At 35.4% G+C, this 13,847-nt stretch overlaps 1 protein-coding gene across 1 annotated transcript in view; it reads left to right on the top strand.

Moving 5' to 3' along the window:
- LOC131027167 (uncharacterized) overlaps nt 1-11,942 on the top strand; it is a 171,667-nt gene extending 159,725 nt beyond the window's left edge. The window contains exons 17-21 of the mRNA XM_057957167.2: nt 7,600-7,826; nt 10,239-10,325; nt 10,416-10,491; nt 10,590-10,646; nt 11,255-11,942. Of these exons, the coding sequence (XP_057813150.2) occupies nt 7,600-7,826; nt 10,239-10,325; nt 10,416-10,491; nt 10,590-10,646; nt 11,255-11,347 (540 nt within the window). The 3' untranslated portion in view covers nt 11,348-11,942. The remainder of the gene's footprint in view (nt 1-7,599; nt 7,827-10,238; nt 10,326-10,415; nt 10,492-10,589; nt 10,647-11,254) is intronic.
- Nucleotides 11,943-13,847: the final 1,905 nt, after the last annotated feature.

Here is a 13,847-nt window from a genome sequence, read left to right as displayed (position 1 = left end):
ATTCAAATAGATACATATATTCCAGGCTAATGGATGAAGGGGTGGGCTGTCTGTATCAGAGAGAATTCAATCATAATATTTTCTCATATCAAATTCAATACAATCTCCAAATATATAGTAGAAGTACGGTGAACTGTGTGCTTTAAAATAACACTCACGGTTTAACAAATAATAACCAATATCTAAGTTGGTCTAACAAACTACACATGCTTAAAACAAATTAAACAAACTACCTACGTGGAAATGATGAAATATCCAATATTCCCCCCTTATTACATCATTTCTTTAAAGAACTATGAAGAGAATCTTGAAAACTTTCAAACTTCACACATGCAAGAGGCTTGGTGACGATATCAACACGTTGTTCCTGTGTAGAGCAGAACTGGAGCTGAATTTTGTTTTGCTGAACATGTTCTCGTATGAAGTGACTGTCAACTTCAATATGCTTGGTCCGTTCATGAAACATTGGATTACGAACAAGCTTAAGAACACTCTGATTGTCACAAAAGAGGATTGTAGGTTGGTTTTGTGGTACCCCCAATGCTTCTAATATGCGACGCAATCAAATTGCTTCACAAACTGCTGCACTTGCTGAACAATATTCTGCTTCTGTTGAAGAACGAGCAATTGTGGCTTGCTTCTTCCCCAAGAAATAGGTCTTGAACCTAGGAAGAAAACAAATCCAGACGTGGATTTCCTATCATCAACAAAACTTGCATAATCTGCATTTTTGTACCCTATTGAGAAGAATTGATCATTCTTTTTATATTCTAAACCACGATCCATTGTACCATGTATATACATTGAGACCCTTTTTACTGCATTCCAATGGGACATTTTTGGTTCTTGCATGAATCTTGATAGATAATTAACATCAAAACTAATGTCTGGTGCAGTATAAGTCAGGTAAATCAAACCTCCAATCATCTGACGATAGAGAGTTGCATTCACTTGAGAAGATGTATCAGATGTAGATAACTGCAAACTCGATTCCATAGGTGTTAGACATGGGTTTGGAATCCACCATTCTGAACTTCTCAAACAGTGTCTTGGCATATTTTCTTTGTGATACAAAGATATGGTGCTTTGTTTGCCATACCTCTAAGCCTAGACAATAGTGCAGTAGCCCGAGATCTGTCATACCAAATGCCTTCTTGAGATCATTCTTGGTTGTTTCAACCATTGCTTCTGAGATGCCTGTGATAACTAAGTCATCAACATATACATTAATGATCACAATATCGCCCCCTCGATCCTTGAGGTAGAGATTTGGATCATATGGATGCCTAGTGAAACCATGTTTTAGTAAATGTTCATCAATTTTGATATACGAGGCTCTAGGGGCTTGTTTAAGGCCATATAGGGACTAGACAAGTTTGCATACCTTTTCTTCTGTACCAGGTGCAATATATCCCTCTAGTTGGGTCATATAGACCTTTTCCTTAATATCTGCATTGAGAAACACACTTTTTACATCCATTTGATACAATTTCCAACCAAATTGAGCAGCTAAAGCAAAAATCATTCTTATTGTTTTTATCTTTGTTGTGGGGTCAAAGGTTTCCTCATAGTCTATACCTTCTTTCTGGGCATAGCCCTTGGCTACAAGTCTAGCCTTACGTTTATCTATACTACCATCTGCTTTATACTTTGTTTTGTATATCCATTTACATCCAATTGCTTTCTTACTAGGTGGTAGATCTACAAGCTCCCAAGTGTTGTTTTTCATTAGAGACTGATACTCTACCTCCATAGCCTCTTTCCGAGGCTTTGATTCAAGGCTTCCTGAATAGTAGATGGTTCAAAATTATCAGCAACTGAAGTCATTAGTGCAAGGTTTACCTCATTGCGAGCCATGCTGTGAGTCCTTGGACCTAAAGTGTAAATGTTTGGGACTCCATCTAGCTTTGCATCTTGAATGGTACTAGTATACCACTTTGATAAAGGTTTTGTAACATTGGTCGGTGTTGATTGACTATCAAAAATTACATCCCTACTAATATATATCTTCTTTGTATTAGGTTCCATAAGGTGATATGCCTTAGATTCAGTACTATATCCAAGAGGAATACATTGCAATGATTTCTCATCTAGCTTCTTCCTTTTTTGTTTAGGAATGTGCATATATGTAGTGCATCTAAATACGCGAAGATAAGAGATAGAAGGTTTTACCCCTGTCCACGCTTCTTTTGGTGTGATGCCATCAAGGGCCTTGGTTGGTGCATGATTCAAAAGATAAACTGCAATGTGTACAGCTTCAACCCAATATGCATGGTCTAGTTGAGAATCTTTCAACATACTTCAGACCATTTCCACAATGATGCGATTTCTTCGTTCAACAACTCCATTTTGCTGAGGTGTGTATGCAACAATCAATTTACGTTGAATTCCATTTTCCTTCAAGTACGTGAAGAATTCTGCACTGGTGTATTCCCCCCTCGATCTAAGGTGAAGGCATGAATACAGTGATTCGTATCTTTCTCCACCTGAGTGTGAAATTCTATGAAATAGGAAAGAGCTTCATCTTTACGCTGCAAGCAATTTACCCACATTTTCCTTGTATGATCATCAACAAAAGTTGAAAGTACCTGTATCCTTTAGGAGTAGGTGTCACAGGGCTGCATAGATTGGTATGCACCAATTGCAAGGGTTGATTGGCACGATGTGCACTTGGATAGAATGGTGCTCTATGTTGTTTTCTAGCAATACGGCTAGAACAAATAGCACTTGACTTCTCAAGTGACGGAAACCCTTTCACAATGCTTTTCTGATTGAGTTTTAGCAAGTAACTAGTGCTCAAATGACCAAATCTACAATGCCAGAGCAGAGCAAGATCAATGTCCTTAGTCACTAAGGCTTGATTATTAGTAGTTGTATCAAGCCTAAACATTTTGCCAATCTCAGTAGCACTGTCAACAATCCTTTCATTTTTAGATTTATCTTTGATAAGACAAATCTTTTTATCCCGATTGCTATGAAACTCAATCCTAAGGTTGTGGTCAAGAAATTTATGAGCAAAAAGGAGATTTTTGGTAAGTCCCGACACATACAAAACATTGGTAATCATGCAATGATTAATGCCCAACTTCAAAGAGATGTCACCAATACCTTTGATGTCATGGGTGGTATCATCTCCAAGAGTTATTGTACTGTGATGGGATTTCAATGTCTGAAACCATTCCTTCTATCCAGTCACGTGCTTTGTAGCACCTGAGTCCACATACCATTTAGAGGTGGATTGTGAACCATCTTCTGAAGTGTGGGCTGATAGCACATATTCCTCATCGGGATAATCATCTGCTTTAGCAACATTGCTTTGTTGCTTCTATTTGGTCTTCTGCTCCCATTGCAGTTTGCCACCTTGAAAGGGCTTCTTTGGATGTGTTTTGTTGGATGATCCTTTTTTGAAGGAGTTGTACCAACAATTCTTCACATCATGTCCAACTCTATCACATATTGGACACTTCTTCTCAGGTCTGGATGAGTGACCAGATTTGGGAGGCCCACTAAATTGCTTTATAGGCTTCTTGCCTTTATGACATGTAGTCATGGCATGATCATCTTGATCATGTTCTTGGCTGATAGATTCTTCTTTCTGGAGTAGATTTACTAGCTTGTCAAATGTGGGGGTCGTTTCAGTGACATTCAAAGTTGTTACAAAGACCTTGTATTTGGATGGTAGTGCTCGTAGAACAATAGGCACCAAAACTGCATCCTTAGTCTTTTCTCCCAATGCTTGTAAGGAAGCTCTCAACTCTGCAATCCTTTTGAGAAAGGATTCCAGTTGTTCTCTATTCTTCATCTTTAAGTTGTGTAGTTGACTCTGCAAATTTAGGATCTGATTTTGATTCTTCGCCTCATACACCATCAAGCTTGTCCCATTCATCTTTGGCTGTGGACGAGTCTTGGATGAAAGACTGAACTTCATCAAACATACTAAACAAAATAATCAATTTAGCCTTTCCGTTGGCTTGATCAAATTTCTTTTGCTCATCAACATCTGTCTTATGTCTAGTTGTGGTACCACTCACCACATCCCAAACTTCAAACTTGAGTTTGAGTTTTGAGTTTGGTTTTCCATGCAGAATAGATATTTCTACGTAGGAGCTGAGAGTTGAGAAGAAGAAATTTAGGAGAACTGCTAGCCATTTTGTTAGCACAATAAGGTGGTCTTATGCAGCAAGAGTTGATACTAAAAAATGCTTACAAAATCACTGATATTGACAAAGTCGGTTGCAAAATAGACCCCCCCTTAAAATTTCAAAAATTGGAATTTAAAAAATATACAGGCTCACAGTAAAAATCAAATATGAAAATCAGGCTCATAAGTTGACTCCCTAAATCACAGACTTAATGCTGAGTTCTATATACTGTATTTCTTGTATAGACCCACAATTTAAAGGTCTCACTATTCATCTTGTCCACAAAACTTAAAAGAAAAATAGTGAACACCATTGAGGAAGTTTACCGCTCTAAGGATTCTTCTTCATGGCAGTCTTCACGTTTCTGTTGGTGATCCCAATCTTTATTACAGCTATATCTGACAGCTTCATTCTGAAAGACCGTGAACAAGAGGGGCCTAAAGTACGTTCATTGTAAAATAGAATCATGATAAGAAAATAATCACATTCAACCATAAACAACGTTGATCCCTTTGTGAGAAACAGAGATCCAGACACGACTCAACAAAACATTATCTTGGCTTCTCCAAATTTGAATTCTTATCTACTAGATCTGAAAAAATAATCCTATATACTGCAAAATAGGAACCTAACACTATCCAAACACAGAGCTGAACTGCCAATTCTTCATTCAATCCCAGTGTGGCTACAACAATCGTCCATACACGTGCAATGAAATACCACCACTTAGGTAGTGCAAGTACCTTTAACTACAATGAGGTCACGGAGCTCATTGATACTGTCTTGGACGTTGTGTGCAAAGGGGGCTGAAAACTGCGACTGTCTTCAAAGAAGATGAAGCATACAATTCAAATTTGAGTCTACAGCATATAATGAAAACTGCCAACACAAATACAGATCTAAAAATTTGGCAAATATATGGCTCGAACCAATTGCACCCAGAGGTACAACAGGATCACAGACAAACACGTGATCAGTGTGGGATTGATCGGTTAGCCCAACACCAAACAAAAGACTCAACACCTGCTGGAGTTCCACCTTGGCGTTGATGTCAAGAAGATCCCCGAACAACTCAACGCCCTTTACAACTCTGTCTTTGATTGATCAAGCAAATAAAGATCTGCCACGAAATGGATGTCTTCCAATGAAAGGATTTAATGCACCCTGATCCATGTGATCCCAGAATAAGGTGAAACCATGAATGTAAACTGTGTTGGCCACAAAACTGGCTGTGAAAGGTTCACGGGCTTCCTCTGCAAATGCTCCAGACCCGCACACAGCTCATCTCACCATCACCATAGTTCGCGCCACCATATTTCATAGAGGCGGGGGATCGAAGCAGTTGTAGTGACTAGTTGATGTAAGTCTGATACACCCTCGTCTAGGCCACGGATTGGAAGGTGTCAAGCCAAAAGTAAAATGTGATGCCTCTAGAATGAAGCATCAGACAGAACAATATGCTACAAATCAGAAAGCTCCAACTATGATATGCTACAAATTGCCAATAACCGCCAAGCCAATCACATGAATACAAAATCCCTTTTACAGAGATAAAAGTGCTAATAATGGATCCACAAAACAAGTAATACATAGCTTGAACAGATTTAACAAACTGCTTAGAGACTCCTACTCCTATGCCCCATTGCTAAAGGGTCTCCAAAGAATCTGCACCCCATCTTAGAAATGCTGACATTATGCCCATACCCTGCTCTGAAACAATATCAGAGAGAATCTAATCATAATATTTTCTCATATTAAATTCAATACAATCTCCAAATATATAGCAGAAGTACGGTGAACTGTGTGCTTTAAAATAGCACTCACAGTTCAACAAATAATAACCAATATCTAAGCTGGTCTAACAAACTACACATGCTTAAAACAAATTAAACAAACTAACTATGGGGAAATGATGAAATATCCAACAGTCTGTGAATGACCTGTGGGTTTTCTGAAAGCCACACTCACTAATTGAGTATTGTAGCTTTTTGTTCTTCAGGTTTTCTCAGAACTCTAGCACATACTCATTCCTTTGACAACCTGCACTGAAGATCCACACTTAAAATTTGCTTCTAGATGAAATGTTATTGAACTGCGGGTTTCTTTAGCTGGAAAAGAATTTCGCCTTTCTTACTCTTAACATTGGACTTTTCATTATTCATGAACAGTCTTGACTATATGTGGTTGCATATGCAAAATTATTGATTTACAATTCGCTGCTCTTGTAGCACATATCTGCTTCATCAGATTCTCTAGTCTCTGCAGTTGGGTAAGCACACAGTGACTATTCATCTTATTGGGGAAGCCAGATGGTGAATTCATTTAATTCATAAGGAGATTTCAGTTGGGAAAGCTGGTGAAAACTACAATAGATGTTCATAAGGTAGCTCACATCATATATCTTTCCCAAACTGTAGGTGGAAATATAAGAACCCCTCAGATATCTGGCTGTACTGTGTGCTGCCTTGAAACGTGGCTGAAATTCCATTCAGAATCGTGTCTTAAAATATTTCAAGGATTGTTGCTGAAAATGCCCTAAATCTGTGAATTGTAAATGAGTCAAATGTCTTTGGATTCCTTTCTGGAAATGTTGCAGCTGAAGCTGCTTTGAATGTTGTTGCTTAGTCTAAAGAAAACATTGTTGAAGATATCCTAAAATTTGTGTATTTCTCTTTGGAAAAAACATGGTTTGGGATGCCCCAAAAATAATGGTTCTCTGTGGAATAATCATGGGTGAGCTGATCCAGGTGAGAAATATTGTAAATTTCAACACTCAAGCAGAAATGACGATAATTTTTTACTGTTTTGGTCTGATTGTTTTGGAAGTATAATATATCAGAGGTCAATTTTGTGAAGCAGTTGCCAATAGATAAGAAATACATGTCATGAACTCAATTTGACTTTCATCAGTTACTTTGGAGCCTAGGGGGAAAATATTAGCGTTACATAGTCATTTTGTTTTCAGTGGCATTTGTCAATTAAGGATAATTACAATAAATAAATTATATGTACTCCATAAGCGAGGCAGGGTTTGAATTTGGTGTGGTGTAGGGTATGTACAGCTATGAACAAAATATGTAAGCTAAATGGAAAAAGGGCCACCTTGTGGCCTTCCACATTGGGGGTGTCATGCACCAAATTGGTGTCTTCTTGGTGGTGACCTAAAAGACTGCTTTTACTGTTTTACCTTTATCCTTGTAATCACGAAATAAAGAATAACAGCACTGACCAAACAAAGCAAGTAAATGCATTTTCCTTTGGGTTTTATGTTTCCCAAGTTTTGTACATTAGAAGTCATTTATTGTATGAGATATTCAAGTGACTTTTGCGTCTCAAATACTGTATTTTAAATCATATTGCTGCTTAGTCATTTTCCAAGTCTTCTACATTATAACATCAGCCATTTTTATTAGATTTTCAATTGACTGTGCATGAAATTCTGTCATTCTGTAATCAGGTGACCTCTGTGTCCTTCAGTAGTTGTGGAACCTACTTTCATGCTTCAAGTACAGCAAATGCCACCTTGGTTTGGGATACAAGGATGATACCAATGAATCCTGGTTCAATGCCAAAGGAAAGACCTTTAATTGTGGCTGATCCCACAATGCATTCTATGAGACCTCTGCATTGCCTGAGCCATGGAAAACAGATGCCCACTGCAGAAAACGCTGGTCAACTTCCCGGGTAAGAGAATTTTAAATTTTTAACAAGCATAACTGAGAAATAATTTCTGTTTCTGCGATATGGACTACAGTGCTGCAGTTAAAATATAGAGAACTTTCACACAAATCACTGCTCTGTTGGATTTTGCATTAAGAGCTAAGCTATGTGTACACAAAATACCTTGTCTGACTACACAATATCAATTCAATTTCTCCCGTAAACATCAACCACAAAAAATTGTCATGTTTTTCTGTCATATGACTAACTACTAGCAATTGCCCTTTTGCTTTAGGCCCATACGATATATTATGTACTTTTGCAACATCTCCACACCATCCATTCCTTATAGGAATTATGCCAGCACATTTTATTTTACAAGTTGAAATTTTGAAACCACAATCACAGCACAACCTCTCTTTATCCTTCAAGGAATTATGCCAATGTATTCTGTTTCATATGAGTTGTTATTTGCCAACACAATGTTGTAGATAACATTTCTTTGTAGTCAAGCTTTTCAAACCAGTCATTATTGAATGCCACATGTCTTATTTCTCTCAAGTCAACACTCTAATCACTTTTTATTTTACATAGCATCTAAAATGTGAGAAAAGCATTTCAATTTCTTCTATCTGGTCTATCATTTTGATTCTCAATGGTCATGTTCATATCTTGTGCATTTTTGTTGCCTCAAGTGTATGTATCATCTCTATGGCATTCGATATGTTTCTACTAATGATATTTCTCATTGGCCTATTTTGCTTCATATCATAACTCTTTTTGAAACAATCTCATCCTTTTGTCCTAGTTTTCCATATTAATTATAGTCTTACAGACAATATTCTCATTACCTTCCCTTGAATTTTGAAGTTTCAAATATGTAGTCTGTTTCTCTTAATTGTTGGTGGTTCAAATCTGGGAATGATAAGATGATTGACCTTAAGATCTTCTTTGAACCTTATCTTCTATCTTGCCGCAATTGATATTTGAGGTAAATACTTGTTTGAAATCTTCAACTCTTTCCAACATCAGCTTCTGCTCTTTCTAAAGAATTGTCCTATTCAAGTTATCAAATTTGAGCTCTGTGATTCTGTAAAATACTCCTACATTGTTCACAAACATTTGTAATTTTGGTACCAAAGCTGTTCACGGTAAAGAGACACCAGGTTCTCACTCGCATCATCACCTATTGAACTATGCTAATTGTATTTCTCTTGTATCCTTGTCAAATGATCTGCTGCAAAGTCACTATTGTTCATAATAAAGTTGTGGAATTGTTTTCTTGTGGATGATAAGCTGGACTAAGAAGTTGTTTTTTAACTGGTTATGCAGAACTTTCCAGGCTTGCTTTTTGGCTTCTCCTTTTGAAATTTTAGCACAATTTGATCTATCATGGCAAATGTGGCGTCATCTTTCTCCTGAAATGATTGATCTGTATGTCTCTGTGTTCATTTATCAATTTTTTTATTGCCCCCAGCAACTATGCTCCTACCAAGGGAGTAGCTATTAACATCATGCCTTTGCCAAAAAATGGTCTTCGCAAACAGTCAATCCCATTCACCAAGACTTCTTGTCAAATGAGCACGTCTGGTACAATAAAAACATTTGGTACACAAATAACTTAATCGTCAAAGAGAGTTAGCAAGATTCCATTATATGACTTTGTTATGTCTTCCATTTGTACCTATGCTTCGAGTTTTTTATCAACTTGCTGAGTGCTTACAAGTTTCTTACTAACTCACTAACTACAAGCAAATAATTTATTTAACTGACTTTCAGGCACATCGAATGAGTAATAGTTGGTTTCATTCAAAAGCAAAGAACCCCTGTTGAATATCATAAGTACTTGTCAAATTCTGTGACAGTACCAAGATTAGATTCCAGACATTTTGTTGTTTATAGTGAGCAAAACTTCAAATTGATTCTTGTCTGAATTTCTACATTAATTCAAATTTTCTTCTTGCTGTCAAATTGAAACAATTATTCCTAACCAAGATGAAATGAAGTAATACACAAGGGTTTGGAAAATTGAATCAAATTTGTCAGTTATGAATCAAGCATTGGTAAGTAATGACCTCTCTCATTCCATTAGAATCAATCGTTCATTTACCAAAACAAATTGAGGTGAAGAACCTTCGAGACAGCTGATGGCTATCCTATTTCATGGGGAATAGGAAACAGAGTGAGCTTCTTTCTTGCCTGAGTGAAAGGAGGCTGAGAATATTTCTGGTCTCATTTCCCAAAAAGCCCCAACTTCCTTTCCTTGTTTCTATACCCATGCAGTGGGATATTGTTCTGACAAGTCAGTATAAAATTGTTAGAATTACTCAGGATAGGATATTCCATATTGTTATGCTGTAGTGCTATTATGTGACTTGTATACGGATTGTGTCTCAGTTGTATTTATAATCTTTGACTATTTAACTTTTTGGGTAGGTATGTTGATGAAGGAGATCAAGGTGTGAATGATGCTCGTTGGCTTCATAACATGTCAGTTTTGGTAACAGCGAGTGGTAATGGAAGGTGAGGAACTATTCCAATATGACGTATTTTCAAATGCTTTGTGTGCACATATTGGTTTTCGTGAATAAAATTTAAGCTGGATTTTGGCAGTGTTGCTATGTGGAATGTTACTCTTGGAAAACCCTGTATTAGACACTTAATCAGCCACACCCGGTGTGCTAACACAGTAAGTTGTTACTACTTGTGCCACAAACCTTTTAGCCTATTGTTTATATAATGTGTAACTGGCTCATCTGTGGGAGTGTTTTGTTTGATGATCTGTAGGTAGCTGTTGCTCCTAATGACGAGTATATTTGTAGTGGAGGCGATGACCAGAAAGTGGTGAGTTATCACTGTAATAAATATATGTATTATTCATTTCAGGGCAACCAGTATGAGATACCAATTCTTCCCATAACATGCATTGCCTATGGACAAATCGATCATGGGTTCCTGTTTTGTCTAGAATTATTTAATGCAGTTCTGCCCTGTGATTGGGACAGTTGATGTCAGGAATGTACTTGTGTCTGGCAATCAAGGCATGAACATATATTAATCAATCATGAAAGGATCAAGAAACACTCTCATCATAGGATCCTATTATGTGCTTTAGGTCGTCAAATTTATCATTTGTGTTATAGCTTCTCAGTCTTAGATACAGCAGACTAAGATCAGCTAATATATAATATATAATGTAGTTGGCGAAGCATTTGATCATGTAGTGAGTTCGATGTTAATATAGGTAAGCTACCAACATGTTTTTTGGCATCGGTGGCTCTCTAAGAAAACCATATTGTGAAAAGATTACATAGACATGTCAAGTCTTGTCTTATACCTACATTACAATTAACAAGTGATAGAAAGGGGAGATGTAGGACAAAGTTAAAGTCATAAAATTTTCTCTCTTCAAGTCACTAATTCCATGTCAATCCTTCTGTATAATTTTCCAGGTACTATATCATGATAGAAAGGGGAGATCCAGGACAAAGTGGCGTCTCACCCACCCTCTGTCAGATGTCCAAATGGATTTAGATGATATATAGCCTATTGTGAAGTTAGGTATAAGGCTCCATTGTCTAGTATTTTTAAGAAGTAAATAATTAAAAAAAAATTACAGGTAACAAGTGAAACCACAGATTTGTCTTGTAGAGAGTTTATTCCTGAAGAATGGGCAAGACCGTTGAGAAACAAGCACTGGTTGTATACAGTATTTCTACATTACACTTAACAAGTGAAATCACAAGTTTATTTATATAGAGAGTGTATTTATGAAGATGGGTAAGACTCTTGAGAAACAGGCACTGGTTGCGTACCATATTTCCACATTACAATTCGCAAGTGGAACCACAAATTTCTTATGTAGAGAGTGTATTTCTGAAGAATGGGTAAGACTGTTGAGAAATAGGCACTGGTTGCATACCATATTTCCACATTCAATTGGCAAGTGGAACCACAAATTTCTTATGTAGGGAGTGTATTTCTGAAGAATGGGTAAGACTGTTGAGAAACAGGCACTGGTTGTATGCCATATTTCCACATTACAGTTTGATGTGGTTGTAAATTATGTACATTGTTAATTATTGCTACATATCTTCAGTCTACTCAATAAAGGTTAAAAATTCCTACATTTTCAAGGTTGATGGTATGTTTGTATTTATATGTGGGTTTTCTTTTACTAACCTTTCTAGGGTTGCAAAATTTTGATAGCATATTTGTGAGTGAAGTGAATATTTACAAATGCAAGAATTTTTTATTAAAACAATTGGATTAAAAAAATCTGCTCTATTAAAGTGAATTGCAACATTATAAGCGGACATGTAACCTAGATGCCATCTTTTGGCTTAGTTATTACTAATTAGTTCATCAAAGTTGTCTGAGTAATGAACAGAGCCCAATCACACCAACAAAAGATCTGAATCTTAGTGAATGATGCAAATGTAAAATTTAATGTAATTAATAATAATATTTAACATATATGTCATTTTAATATATCAAAAACATGTAAGCGATTTTAAAGAATATGTCATTTAACATAATTTAATGATAACTTTTAAGTTATTATTTATTGGGTATGCACCAAGTCTCCCTTAGAGTATGAAATCTCTCTTTAATATTAAATGTGTAATAAATAATTTATTTTAAATCTTTATAATTATATAATTATTCAATTAAATAGTATCTAAAATGTTTAAATAGAAATAAAGTAAAAGTAAAATTTTAGATATCTTAAATACTTTTTAGTAATAAATGGATTTATCTATTTGTAAAGAAATAGTAAGTTACATATAAATATATGATAATTATAAGTCTAAAGACTGTATAGAACAGTAAAAATATAAATAATTTTTTTATTGAAATTATTATGCAATACAGCAAATGAATTAGTGATTAATTTTATATATTTTAATAACATAGTAAATAATATTATTTATATTAGGATAGATATTTTAAACACATATATTTAAAAGATGTATCTATATTCAAGTTGTTATTAAGATAGATAGATATTTCAACAGTTTTGAAATGAATATATTTAAGATATGTGTGCTAGTTTAAAGTATTTTTGGGTCTTAAGTATAATTAAATTGCTTTTTTTAGGTTAGAACTAATAATTTGTACTTCAAGCATAATTTGGTGTTTAAAAGTGACCAAAAAAAAAGTTTGATGAAGTGCATTTTAATTATTTTATGAGCTATTCTACAAGGTATAGCTTTATAATTATTGGTATGTTGAACTCACAATATAGCTCTATCAAAGTTCAACACAATTGAAAGCTCCCTATCACATTTGGACATTGAAAATATACGAGTTAAACAAAAAATAATTAATCTTGTAGGTTTAAAGATATGTCACTTGGGTTTCTTTCTATACATTTCATTTAATATCGCGCACTTAGCCAATTTTATGAGACTAGGATAGATAATTTTCCTCATCTTCAAATTAGTTGATTGAAGCATTGCATATTTGATGCTTAGTTGTATCTAATTAGAAATTTTTTGAGTGTTACTTCTTGTTTTTCCTCATCGAGTGTTTTAGAGTTGGATTTATTGAAGGAAGTTGTCATTATGCAAAGAATTTAGTTCATTTTTGCCCTTTCAAAACACTTCTTTCAAATGAATCAAAACTTTTGGTTTGTTTATAAGATTTTTGACTTAGTATAGATATTTGAAAGTTGATTCAAAGCTTTACGTGAGGTGATAAAATCAAAGAAAAAGATGTGGCAAGAGGAAACAAATTAAGTTCAATATTTTTTTTTTAGAAAGGATGATGTGTTGAGGTCCATAAGGCTTTATGCACATAAGTGGCAAAGTGGTGCCAAGGGAAAAATATGCTAGCTTATAAATAATAATACATGGAAGAGGAGCACAAGGAAGTGCATGGGCCATCAACTGTTAAATATATATTGTGAAGATCATATGTAGTTATTTGCAATGTCGATGCGTTGCATAGTCGTGTTACCATAAGCATGACAATCCATTAAAATGATCTTTGTATTAATATAGGAAGTATTATTGCTAGATTCTTTGCAAGTATGTGAAAAGC

This window comes from Cryptomeria japonica, chromosome 10 (assembly GCF_030272615.1).
Source record: "Cryptomeria japonica chromosome 10, Sugi_1.0, whole genome shotgun sequence".
NCBI lineage: Eukaryota > Viridiplantae > Streptophyta > Pinopsida > Cupressales > Cupressaceae > Cryptomeria > Cryptomeria japonica.
This window is presented reverse-complemented; position numbering and strand designations above follow the sequence as displayed.